General features: G+C 42.3%; 2 protein-coding genes across 7 annotated transcripts in view; both read right to left on the bottom strand.

The window, feature by feature from the left end:
• The window catches only part of RECQL4 (RecQ like helicase 4), a 65,656-nt gene that overhangs the window by 29,370 nt on the left and 23,573 nt on the right, over positions 1 to 12,713 (bottom strand). For all 6 annotated transcript variants that reach the window (XR_014953175.1, XM_085572702.1, XM_085572706.1 and 3 more), the window contains exons 11-16: positions 12,572 to 12,708; positions 12,408 to 12,491; positions 12,159 to 12,335; positions 10,146 to 10,325; positions 8,398 to 8,572; positions 3,458 to 3,702 (exon numbers count right to left, since the gene is read on the bottom strand). Coding sequence is in view for 5 of the 6 variants with exons in the window: in XM_085572702.1 (XP_085428828.1) it covers positions 3,458 to 3,702; positions 8,398 to 8,572; positions 10,146 to 10,325; positions 12,159 to 12,335; positions 12,408 to 12,491; positions 12,572 to 12,708 (998 nt within the window). In the remaining variant the exon portion in view is untranslated. The remainder of the gene's footprint in view (positions 1 to 3,457; positions 3,703 to 8,397; positions 8,573 to 10,145; positions 10,326 to 12,158; positions 12,336 to 12,407; positions 12,492 to 12,571; positions 12,709 to 12,713) is intronic.
• Positions 10,337 to 11,953, bottom strand: LOC146768509 (uncharacterized; the record flags this gene model as incomplete). Its single annotated transcript, XM_085574126.1, has 1 exon — positions 10,337 to 11,953. A coding segment is annotated over one exon (1,617 nt), but the record flags the coding sequence as incomplete, so codon positions are not given.

The following is a 12,713-nucleotide window of genomic DNA, read 5'->3' as shown; positions in this document are numbered from 1 at the left end:
TTTTCCCAATTTTTCCCCCATTTTTTCTCCGATTTTCCCCAATTTTTCCTCCATTTTTTCTCCAATTTTTCTCAATTTTTCCCCAATTTTCCCCATTTTTTCTCAGATTTTTCCCAATTTTCCCCCAATTTTCCCTCCATTTTTTCCTAATTTTTCCCCAATTTTTCCCCCAATTTTTCTCCAATTTTCCCCATTTTTTCTCCGATTTTTCCCAATTTTCCCTCCATTTTTTCCTAATTTTTCCCCAATTTTTCCCCCAATTTTTCCCCAATTTTCCCCATTTTTTCTCAGATTTTTCCCAATTTTTCCCCAATTTTCCCTCCATTTTTTCCTAATTTTCCCCCATTTTTTCCCCAATTTTTCTCCAATTTTCCCCATTTTTTCTCCAATTTTCCCAATTTTTCCCCAATTTTTCTCTGATTTTTCCCAATTTTCCCTCCATTTTTTCCTAATTTTTCCCCAATTTTCCCCATTTTTTCTCAGATTTTTCCCAATTTTTCCCCAATTTTCCCTCCATTTTTTCCTAATTTTTCCCCATTTTTTCCTCCATTTTTTCTCAATTTTTCCCATTTTTTCTCCAATTTTCCCAATTTTTCCCCAATTTTTCTCCGATTTTTCCCCAATTTCCCTCCATTTTTTCCTAATTTTTCCTCAATTTTCCCCCATTTTTTTCTCCGATTTTCCCCAATTTTTTCTCCAATTTTTCTCAAATTTTTCCCAATTTTTCCCCCATTTTTTCTCCAATTTTTCCCTAATTTTTCCTCCATTTTTTCTCAAATTTTTCCCAATTTTTCCCCCATTTTTTCTCCGATTTTCCCCAATTTTTCCTCCATTTTTTCTCCAATTTTTCTCAATTTTCCCCAATTTTTCTCCAATTTTCCCCCATTTTTCCCCACATTTTTCCCTGATTTCTCCCCCATGTTTCCCGGTGCGCCCGTCGCGGCCGGCGCGGCCGCAGCGCTGCAGGAAGCTCTCGGCGCAGCTCCTCCGCTTTTTACCATTTCTCCATGATTTTCCCCCATTTTTCCTCCATTTTTTCTCCGATTTTCCCCAATTTTTCCTCCAATTTTTGTCAAATTTTTCCCAATTTTTCCCCCATTTTTTCTCCGATTTTTCCCTATTTTCCCTCAATTTTTTCCTAATTTTTCCCCAATTTTCTCCCCAATTTTTCTCTAATTTTCCCCATTTTTTCTCTGATTTTCCCCAATTTTCCTCCAATTTTTCTCTGATTTTTCCCCCATTTTTTCCCTGATTTTCCCCAATTTTTCTCCCAATTTTCCCCCATTTTTCCCCCATTTCTCCATGATTTTCCCCCAATTCCCACCTTGGCTCTCAGGCAGAGGCGGCACCGCCCGTCGCTGCCGCAGCGCTGCAGGAAGCTCTGGGCGCAGCTCCCTCCGCTTTTTACCATTTCCCCCAGATTTTCCCCCAATTCCTACCTTGGCTCTCAGGCAGACGTGGCACCTCGCGGCGTGCCCGCAGCGCTGCAGGAAGCTCTGGGCGCAGCTCCCTCCACTTTTTACCATTTCTCCCTGATTTTCCCCCAATTTTCCCCCATTTTCCCACCTTGGCTCTCAGGCAGACGTGGCACCTCGCGGCGTGCCCGCAGCGCTGCAGGAAGCTCTGGGCGCAGCCGGGCGCGCCGGCGTGCAGCACTCCGCGCAGCTCCCTCCACTTTTTACCATTTCTCCCTGATTTTCCCCCGATTTTCCCCCATTTCCCCACCTTGGCTCTCAGGCAGACGTGGCAGCGCCCGTCGCGGCCGCAGCGCTGCAGGAAGCTCTGGGCGCAGCTCCCTCCCGTTTTTTACCATTTCTCCATGATTTTTACCCAATTTTTACTCCAATTCTTCTCCGATTTTTCTCAGTTTTCCCCCCATTTTTTCGCTAATTTTTCCCAATTTTCCCCCATTTTCAGGCAAATTTTTCTCCAATTTTTTCTCCATTTTTTCTCCGATTTTTGTCCAATTTTACCCATTTTTTCTCTGATTTTTCCCAATTTTCCCTCCATTTTTTCCTAATTTTTCCCCAATTTTTCCCCCATTTTTCCGCAATTTTCCCCATTTTTTCTCCAATTTTTCCCAATTTTTCTCCGATTTTTCCCAATTTTCCCTCCATTTTTTCCTAATTTTTCCCCAATTTTTCCCCCATTTTTTCTCCAATTTTACCCATCTTTTCTCCGATTTTTCCCTATTTTCCCTCCATTTTTTCCTAATTTTTCCCCAATTTTCCTCCATTTTTTCTCTGATTTTCCTCAATTTGTCGTCCATTTTTTCTCAATTTTTCCCATTTTTTCCCCCATTTTTTCTCCGATTTTTCTCCTATCTTCCCCATTTCTCCTCCAATTTTTCTCCAATTTGTTTCCCAATTTTCCTCCGATTTTCCTCCATTTTTCCCCCATTTTCCCACCTGTGCTCGCAGGCAGACGTGGCACCTCGCGGCGTGCCCGCAGCGCTGCAGGAAGCTCTGGGCGCAGCTCCCTCCACTTTTTACCATTTCTCCATGATTTTCCCCCAATTCCCACCTTGGCTCTCAGGCAGACGTGGCAGCGCCCGTCGTGCCCGCAGCGCTGCAGGAAGCTCTGGGCGCAGCTCCCTCCTCTTTTTACCATTTCTCCACCATCTTCCCCCATTTTTCCTCCATTTTTTCTCAGATTTTTCCCAATTTTCCCTCCATTTTTTCCTAATTTTTCCCCAATTTTTCCCCCAATTTTTCTCCAATTTTCCCCAATTTTTCCCCCATTTTTTCTCCGATTTTCCCCAATTTTTCCTCCAATTTTGTCAAATTTTTCCCAATTTTTCCCCCATTTTTTCTCCAATTTTCCCCAATTTTTCCCAATTTTTCTCCGATTTTTCCCAATTTTCCCCCAAATTTTCCCCCAATTTTTCTCCAATTTTCCCCCATTTTTTCTCCAATTTTCCCCATTTTTTCCCCGATTTTTCCCAATTTTCCAACCATTTTTTCCTAATTTTTCCCCAAATTTTCCCCCAATTTTTCTCCAATTTTCCCCCATTTTTTCTGTGATTTTCCCCCAATTTTTCTCCAATTTTACCTCCATTTTTTCTCCGATTTTTCCCCAATTTTCCCCGATTTTCCCTCCATTTTTTCCCACCTTGGCTCTCAGGCAGACATGGCACCGCCCGTCGTGCCCGCAGCGCTGCAGGAAGCTCTGGGTGCAGCTCCCTCCACTTTTTACCATTTCCCCATGATTTTCCCCCAATTTCCCACCTTGGCTCTCAGGCAGACGTGGCACCTCGTGGTGCGGCCGCAGCGCTGCAGGAAGCTCTGGGCGCAGCTCCCTCCTCTTTTTCCCATTTCCCCCCATTTTTCCCCCAATTCCCACCTTGGCTCTCAGGCAGACGTGGCAGTGCCCGTCGTGCCCGCAGCGCTGCAGGAAGCTCTGGGCGCAGCTCCCTCCTCTTTTTCCCATTTCCCCATGATTTTCCCCCAATTCCCACCTTGGCTCTCAGGCAGACGTGGCAGCGCCCGTCGTGCCCGCAGCGCTGCAGGAAGCTCTGGGCGCAGCCGGGCGCGCCGGCGTGCAGCACTCGGCGCAGCGCTGCGGGCGCCGTCCCCGGCCCCAGCGCGGCCATGGCGCACACGGCGCCGTTGCCGCCGAAGCGCAGCCAGCGCCGGATCCGCCGCCGCGCCGCCGCGCTCAGCCCCGCGTGGTACGCCACCGCCCGGAACCCCTCCTCTTCCCCTGGAAAAAAACAAAATTATCCACAAAATCCCGGTGGGTTACAGACTTCTCCAAAATATCCCAAATCCACCCCGGAATTCCGAAACGTTTCTCTGATTTTTCCCACAAAATTCCTCCATTGTTTCCCCAAAAGTCACAATTTTTCCCCCACAGGTTCCCTCATTTTTCCTGCAAATTCCCCGCAAATTTCAAAATTTTTCCCCCGATTTTCCACCAAATTCCTCAAATTTCCCCAAAATTCCTCACTTTTCCCCCCAAATTTCAACAATTTTTCACCCAAAATCCACAATTTTCCCCCAATTTTCTCCCACAAGTTCCCTCATTTTTCCCCCCAAAATTCCTCAATTTTTTTCCCCGAAAGTCACAATTTCCCCCCGATTTTCCACCAAATTCCTCAAATTTCCCGCCAAAATTCCTCAATTTTTCCCCCTGATTTTCCCCCACAAGTTCCGTCATTTTTACCCCAAAATTCGTCAATTTTTTCAACCAAAAGTCACAATTTTCCCCCCACAGGTTCCCTCATTTTCCCCACAAATTTCTCCCCAAAATTCAAAGTTTTTCCCCGATTTTCCCCCAAATTCCATAACTTTCCCCCCAAAATTCAACAATTTTTCACCCAAAATCCACAATTTTCCCCCAATTTTCTCCCACAAGTTCCATCATTTTCCCCCCAAAATTCCTCAATTTTTTTCCCCAAAAGTCACAATTTCCCCCCGATTTTCCACCAAATTCCTCAAATTTCCCGCCAAAATTCCTCAATTTTTCCCCCTGATTTTCCCCCACAAGTTCCGTCATTTTTACCCCAAAATTCGTCAATTTTTTCAACCAAAAGTCACAATTTTCCCCCCACAGGTTCCCTCATTTTCCCCACAAATTTCTCCCCAAAATTCAAAGTTTTTCCCCGATTTTCCCCCAAATTCCATAACTTTCCCCCCAAAATTCAACAATTTTTCACCCAAAATCCACAATTTTCCCCCAATTTTCTCCCACAAGTTCCATCATTTTCCCCCCAAAATTCCTCAATTTTTTTCCCCAAAAGTCACAATTTCCCCCCGATTTTCCACCAAATTCCTCAAATTTCCCCCCAAAATTCCTCAATTTTTTCCCCCTGATTTTCCCCCACAAGTTCCCTCAGTTTTCCCCCCAAAATTCCTCAATTTTTCCCCACAAGTTCCCTCATTTTTCCCCCAAATTCCTCAATTTCTTCACCCAAAATTCGCAATTTTTCCCCAATTTTCCCCCACAAGTTCCGTCATTTTTCTGCCAAATTCCTCAATTTCTTCACCCAAAATTCGCAATTTTTCCCCAATTTTCCCCCACAAGTTCCGTCATTTTCCCCCCAAATTCCTCAATTTCTTCACCCAAAATTCACAATTTTTCCCCAATTTTCCCCCACAAGTTCCGTCATTTTTACCCCAAAATTCCTCAATTTTTTCCCCAAAAGTCACAATTTTTCCCCCACAGGTTCCCTCATTTTTCCTGCAAATTCCCCCCAAAATTCAAAATTTTTCCCCGATTTTCCACCAAATTCCTCAAATTTCCCCCCAAAATTCCTCAATTTTTTCCTCAATTTTTTCCCCCTGATTTTCCCCCACAAGTTCCCTCAGTTTTCCCCCCAAAATTCCTCAATTTTTCCCCACAAGTTCCCTCATTTTTCCCCCAAATTCCTCAATTTTTTCACCCAAAATTCGCAATTTTTCCCCAATTTTCCCCCACAAGTTCCGTCATTTTTACCCCAAAATTCCTCAATTTTTTCAACCAAAAGTCACAATTTTTCCCCCACAGGTTCCCTTATTTGTCCTGCAAATTCCCCCCAAAATTCAAAATTTTTCCCTGATTTTCCCCCAAATTCCTCAAATTTCCCCCAAAATTCCTCAACTTTCCCCCCAAAATTCCTCACTTTTCCCCCAAAAATTCAACAATTTTTCACCCAAAATCCATAATTTTCCCTCAATTTTCTCCCACAAGTTCCGTCATTTTCCCCCCAAAATTCCTCAATTTTTTTCCCCAAAAGTCACAATTTCCCCCCAATTTTCCACCAAATTCCTCAAATTTCCCCCCAAAATTCCTCAGTTTTTTCCCCCTGATTTTCCCCCACAAGTTCCCTCAGTTTTCCCCCAAAATTCCTCAATTTTTCCCCACAAGTTCCCTCATTTTTCCCCCAAATTCCTCAATTTCTTCACCCAAAATTCGCAATTTTTCCCCAATTTTCCCCCACAAGTTCCATCATTTTTACCCCAAAATTCCTCAATTTTTTTCCCCAAAAGTCACAATTTTTCCCCCACAGGTTCCCTTATTTGTCCTGCAAATTCCCCCCAAAATTCAAAATTTTCCCCTGATTTTCCCCCAAATTCCTCAAATTTCCCCCAAAATTCCTCAACTTTCCCCCCAAAATTCCTCACTTTTCCCCCAAAAGTTCAACAATTTTTCACCCAAAATCCATAATTTTCCCTCAATTTTCTCCCACAAGTTCCGTCATTTTCCCCCCAAAATTCCTCAATTTTTTTCCCCGAAAGTCACAATTTCCCCCCGATTTTCCACCAAACTCCTCAAATTTCCCCCCAAAATTCCTCAATTTTTTCCCAGATTTTCCCCCACAAGTTCCCTCAGTTTTCCCCCCAAAATTCCTCAATTTTTCCCCACAAGTTCCCTCATTTTGCCCCCAAATTCCTCAATTTTTTTCACCCAAAATTCGCAATTTTTCCCCAATTTTCCCCCACAAGTTCCGTCATTTTTACCCCAAAATTCCTCCATTGTTTCCCCAAAAGTCACAATTTTTCCCCCACAGGTTCCCTCATTTTTCCTGCAAATTCCCCCCAAAATTCAAAATTTTTACCCGATTTTCCACCAAATTCCTCAAATTTCCCCAAAATTCCTCACTTTTCCCCCAAAAATTCAACAATTTTTTCACTCAAAATCCACAATTTTCCCCCAATTTTCTCCCACAAGTTCCGTCATTTTCCCCCCAAAATTCCTCAATTTTTTTCCCCGAAAGTCACAATTTTCCCCCGATTTTCCACCAAATTCCTCAAATTTCCCCCCAAAATTCCTCAATTTTTTCCTCAATTTTCCCCCCTGATTTTCCCCCACAAGTTCCCTCAGTTTTCCCCCCAAAATTCCTCAATTTTTCCCCACAAGTTCCCTCATTTTTCCCCCAAATTCCTCAATTTCTTCACCCAAAATTCGCAATTTTTCCCCAATTTTCCCCCACAAGTTCCGTCATTTTTACCCCAAAATTCCTCAATTTTTTCCCCAAAAGTCACAATTTTTCCCCCACAGGTTCCCTCATTTTTCCCCCAAATTTCTCCCCAAAATTCACAATTTTTCCCCGATTTTCCCTCAAATTTCCCCCCAAAATTCCTCACTTTTCCCCCAAAAATTCAACAATTTTTCACCCAAAATCCATAATTTTCCCTCAATTTTCTCCCACAAGTTCCGTCATTTTCCCCCCAAAATTCCTCAATTTTTTTCCCCAAAAGTCACAATTTCCCCCCGATTTTCCACCAAATTCCTCAAATTTCCCCCCAAAATTCCTCAATTTTTTCCTGATTTTCCCCCACAAGCTCCGTCATTTTCCCCCCAAAATTCCTCAATTTCTTCCCCGAAAGTCACAATTTCCCCCCGATTTTCCACCAAATTCCTCAAATTTCCCTCCAAAATTCCTCAATTTTTTCCTGATTTTCCCCCACAAGTTCCCTCAGTTTTCCCCCGAAAATTCCTCAATTTTTCCCCACAAGTTCCCTCATTTTTCCCCCAAATTCCTCAATTTCTTCACCCAAAATTCACAATTTTTCCCCAATTTTCCCCCACAAGTTCCGTCATTTTTACCCCAAAATTCGTCAATTTTTTCAACCAAAAGTCACAATATTCCCCCCACAGGTTCCCTCATTTTTCCCCCAAATTTCTCCCCAAAATTCAAAGTTTTTCCCCGATTTTCCCCCAAATTCCTCAAATTTTCCCCCCAATTCCTCAAATTTCCCCACAAAATTCCTCAATTTTTCCCCTACAAGTTCCCTCATTTTCCCCCCAAAATTCCTCAATTTTCCCCCAAAGTTCAGAATTTTTCCCCAATTTTCCCCCCAAATTCCTCAATTTTTCCCCCAAAAATTCACAATTTTCCCCCAATTTCCCCCCAAAATTCCCCCAAAGAATTCCCAAATTTTCCCCCCAAATTTTCCCCAAAATTCCCCAAATCCCCCCTGGAATTCCCCAACTTTCCCTGAGGAACCAAAACAATTCCCAAAATTTTTGTGGATTTCCAGATTTTTCTGAAGTACCCCAAATTTCCCCCAAAATTCTCAAAACTTTGATGGATTTGCCTCAAAATTCGTCAATTTTCCACCCAAAATTCCCAATTTTCCCTCTAAATTCTTCCCAATTTTCCCCCCAATTTCCCCCCAAAATTCCCAATTCTTTCCTTAACATTCCCCAAATTTTCCCCTAAAAATTCTCAATTTCCCCCCAAATTCTTCCCAATTTTTCCCCCAAAATTCCCAATTTTCCCCACTTTTCCCCTGAAATTCCAAATTTTCCCTCCAAAATTCCCCAAATTTTCCCCCTAATTCTCCCCCCAAATTTTCCCCAAAATTCAAAATTTTCCCCCCAAGTTCCCAATTTTTTCCCCCAAAATTCCAAAATTTTTCATGCCAAAAATCCCCAATTTTTTCCCCTAAAATTCCAGATTTTTTTTCCCACCTTTTCCCGTTTTATTCCCGGGATTTTGGGGCATGTCCGAGAATTCCCTCTGGATCAGCTCCGCCAGCCGCTCGCTCTCCTGGCGCCGCTTGCAATAAACGATGACGGAATTCCCAAAATTCCCCGAATTCCCAAAATTCTCCGAATTCCACTGGCGCAGAATCCTCAGCACCGCCTGGGGGAGAAATTCGGGAAAAAATTAGGGGAAAAAATGAGAGAAAAAAATTGGAATTTTGAGAAGGAAAACTTGGGAAATTTGGGGGAAAAATTGGGAATTTTGGGGAGAAAATCAGGATAAAATTGGAAATTTTGGGGGGAAAAATAGGGAATTTCGGAGGGGAAAATTGGGCAAGAATTTGGGGAAAGATAGGGAATTTTGGGGGAAAATTTGGGGAAAATCAGGAAAAAACTGGGAATTTTGGGAGGGAAACTGGGGAAAAAAATTGGGAATTTTGGGGGCAAAATTGGGATGAATTTGGGGGAAAATTGGGGAATTTTGGGGGAAAATTTAGGGATAAACGATGATGGAATTCCCAAAATTCTCTGGATTCCACTGGCGCAGAATCCACAGCACCGCCTGAGGGAGAAATATGGGAAAATTGGGAGTTTTGGGGGAAAATTTGGGGGAAAAAATTGGGAATTTTGGGAAGAAAATCAGGATAAAATTGGAAATTTTGGGGGAAAAAACTTTGGAATTTTGGGGGGGAAATTGGGGAAGAATTTGGGGGGAAATTGTGGGAAAATTGGGAGTTTTGGAGAAAAAATTGGGAATTTTGGGGGGAAATTCGGGGAAAATCAGGAAAATATTGGGGAAAAAATTGGGAATTTTGGGGGGAAAATCAGGAAAGAAAACTGGGGAAAATTGGGAATTTTGAGGGAAAACTGGGAAGATTTTGAGGGATAATTGGGAAAAAAACTGGGAATTTTGAGGGGAAATTTGGGGAATACGAAGGAAAAATTCTCCTTAAAAATGGGGATTTTCCCTCTGAAAATATGGGATTAATCCCCAAAAAATGAACTTTTTTCCCTAAAAATTTGGATTTTCCCTCATAAAATATGGAATTTATCTCAAAACCAGGAAATTGTTCCCTAAAAATGGGGATTTTCCCTAAGAATATATGGGATTAATAATTTTTTTTTTCCTAAATATGGGGATTTTCCCTCAAAAATACAGAATTTATCCTAAAAAATATTTTTTTTTCCTTGAAAAGGGGATTTTCACTCAGAAAATATTAAATTTATCCCAAAAAAATGAACTTTTTTCCCTAAAAATTTGGACTTTCCCACTGCAAATATGGAATTAATCTCAAAATATTTAAATTGAGGCTGTAAAAATGGGGATTTTCCCTCAGAAAATATGGATTTTGTCCCAAAAAATTTAAATTTTTTCCCTAAAAATTCGAATTTTCCCTCAGAAAATGTGGGATCAATCCCAAAAAATGCACATTTTTCCCTACAAATTTGGATTTTCCCTTAGAAAATACAGAATAAATAATTTTTTTCCCTAAAAATTTGGATTTTTCCTCAGAAAATATGAAATTAATTTTTAAAAATGCTTTTTTTCCTAAAAATTTCCATAAAACGTGGGATTAATCCCAAAAAATGCCAATTTTCCCTCAGAAAATGTGGAATTTCTCCCAAAAAATGGATTTTTTTTCTGTAAAAATTTGGATTTTTCTTCAGAAAATGCAGAATTAATTTAAAAAAAAAATATTGTTTTTTCCTAAAAGCAGGGATTTTCACCCTACCTGATCCAGGTCTTCCTCCACAGTCACGGAGAACCGCAGATTTTCGGGAATTCCGAAGCCTCCGACGCTGGGAGTTCCCTCGGGAATTCCCAAATTTTCGGCCACGTCCCGCGCCGTGGCCACCGTGGCCGTGGCCGTGAGAGCCAAAAAGCAGCGGATGCCCAAACGCTCCCGGAGAACCTGGGATTTTGGGGAAAAAAATCAGAATTTTTGGGGGTTTTGGAGGAAAAAATGTGGGGAAATAAAAGGGGAAAAATGAGGGAAAAGAGAAGGGGAAAAAGAGGGAAAAAAATGGGGAAAAAGTCAGGGAAAAGGTGGGGGGAAAGTGAGGGAAAAAGGGGGAAAAACAAGGAAAAAATGAGGGAAAATGTGGGGAAAATGGAGGGAAAAATGTAGGGAAAATGGAGGGAAAAACAAGGAAAAAATGAGGAAAAAACTGAGAAAAAAGGTGGGGAAAATGTGAGGAAAAGTGAGGGGGAAAATGGGAAAAAGGGCAGTAAAAAAGGAGGGAAAATGTGGGGAAAAGGGAGGGAAAAACAAGATAAAAATAAGGGAAAAACCGAGAGAAAAAAGGTGGGAAAATGGAGGGAAAGAGAGGGGAAAAATGGGAAAAAAGGCAGGAAAAAATGAGGGAAAATGTGGGGAAAAGAGAGGGAAAAACAAAGAAAAAGTGAGGGGAAAAAGGAGGGGAAAATTGCGGGAAAATGCAGGGAAAAGTGCGGGTAAAAGGGAGGGAAAATGTCGGGAAAATGGAAGGGAAAAGGGGGAAAAGCTGGGGAAAAGGGGAGGAAAAAATGAGGGAAAAAGGAAGGAAAAAATGATGGAAAAGGGAAGGAAAAAATGATGGAAAATGTGGGGGAAAGGGAGGGAAAAACAAGGAAAAACTTTGGGGAAAAGGGTGGGAAAAAAGGAGGGAAACACTGAGGGAAAATTATGGGAAAAAAAGGAAAAACTGAGGGGAAAAAGGTTGGGAAAAGTGTGGGAAAAACTGAGGGAAAAATAAGGAAAAAAAGATGGAAAAACTGAAGGAAAAACAGTGGGAAAAAGTGTGGAGAAAAGAGGAAAATTGGGAAAGTGGGCAGGAAGAAGGAGGGGAAAAGTGGGAAAATGATGGGGAAAAAAGGAAAAATTGAGGGGGAAAAAGGTGCGGAAATGTGTGGGAAAAACTGAGGGGGAAAAGGAGGGAAAATGTGGGGAAAAGAGAGGGAAGAACAAGGAAAAATAGAGGGAAAAGCGGTGGGAAAAAAAGGAGGGAAAAAGTGAAGGGAAAATGTGGGGGAAAGGGAGGAAAACCAAGGAAAAAGTGAGAAAAAACTGAGGGGAAAAGGGTGGGGAAAACGAGGAAAATGTGGGGAAAAAGTGTGGGGAAAAACAAGGAAAAACAAGGAAAAACTGAGGGGAAAAGGTGGGGAAATTATGGGAAAAATTGAGGGGAAATGTGAGGAAAAGGGAGGGAAAACAAGGAAAAACTGAGGTAAAAACAGGGGAAAAGGTGGGAAAAACAAAGAAAAACTGAGGGAAATGGGGAAAACTGTGGGGAAAAGGGTGAGGAAAAGAAAGGGAAAAAATGGGAAAAAGGCAGGAAAAAATGATGGAAAATGTTGGGAAAAGGGAGGGAAAAACAAGGAAAGACTGAGGTAAAAACTATGGGGAAAAGGTGGGAAAAAGTGAGGAGAAAACAAGGAAAAGATGAGGAAAAGGCTCCCGGAGAACCCGGAATTCCAGGAATAAAATCTGGATTTTTTGGGGGGATTTTTCCCAGATTTTCCCACCTTGCAGACCTTGAAGATTTTTAGGGATTTTGGAGGATTTTTTTTTTTTTTTTATTTTTCCCAGGTTTTTTAGGGGTTTTCCCACCTTGCAGACCCTGAATAATTTGAGGGATTTTGGAGGATTTTTTTAGGATTTTTCCCATTTTTTGGATGATTTCCCCACCTTGCAGACCCTGAAGATTTTTAGGGATCTTGGAGGATTTTTTGGGGATTTTTCCCATGTTTTCAATGATTTTCCCACCTTGCAGACCCTGAGGTAAGCCGGACGAAAATTGTGGGACCACTGGGAGATGCAATGAGCTTCATCCAGGCAGGCGAAAGCCACGGGAGGAAAATCCCGGGAAAAACGGGAAAAAAATCCCGATCCCGTGATGGATTCCGGGGAAAGCAGCAGGATTTGGGCTCGGCCGCTCTTGACCTGTTGAAAAATCAGGATTATTTTGGGGGTTTTTTTAAGGGAAAAAGAGGAAATCGGAAGGGTTTTACTCACTTTTTGAATGGCTGCCTCACGCTGGGATTGGGTGAGGTTGGAGTGGATGCAGACGGCTTTGAGGGGTGAGGGGAGGTTGGAAACCTGAGAATGGGAATATTTCAGGTTTTTTTGTGGTTTTTGAGGGAAATATCCCAAAAAAAAAGCGGGAATGGAGGGGATACCTGGTCGTCCATGAGGCAGACGAGGGGGGAGATGACGAGGGTGATGCAGGGGGAGCGGCGGTGGTAGAGGAAGGCGGGGAGTTGGTAGCAGAGGGATTTGCCCGAGCCCGTGGGCAGCAGCAGCAGTGTGGAGATTCCTGGG

Source organism: Lonchura striata, chromosome 2 (assembly GCF_050655825.1).
Source record: "Lonchura striata isolate lonStrDom1 chromosome 2, ASM5065582v1, whole genome shotgun sequence".
Taxonomy (NCBI): domain Eukaryota; kingdom Metazoa; phylum Chordata; class Aves; order Passeriformes; family Estrildidae; genus Lonchura; species Lonchura striata.
Note: the sequence above shows the minus strand (reverse complement) of the source record. Positions and strands in the feature narration are given on the sequence as shown.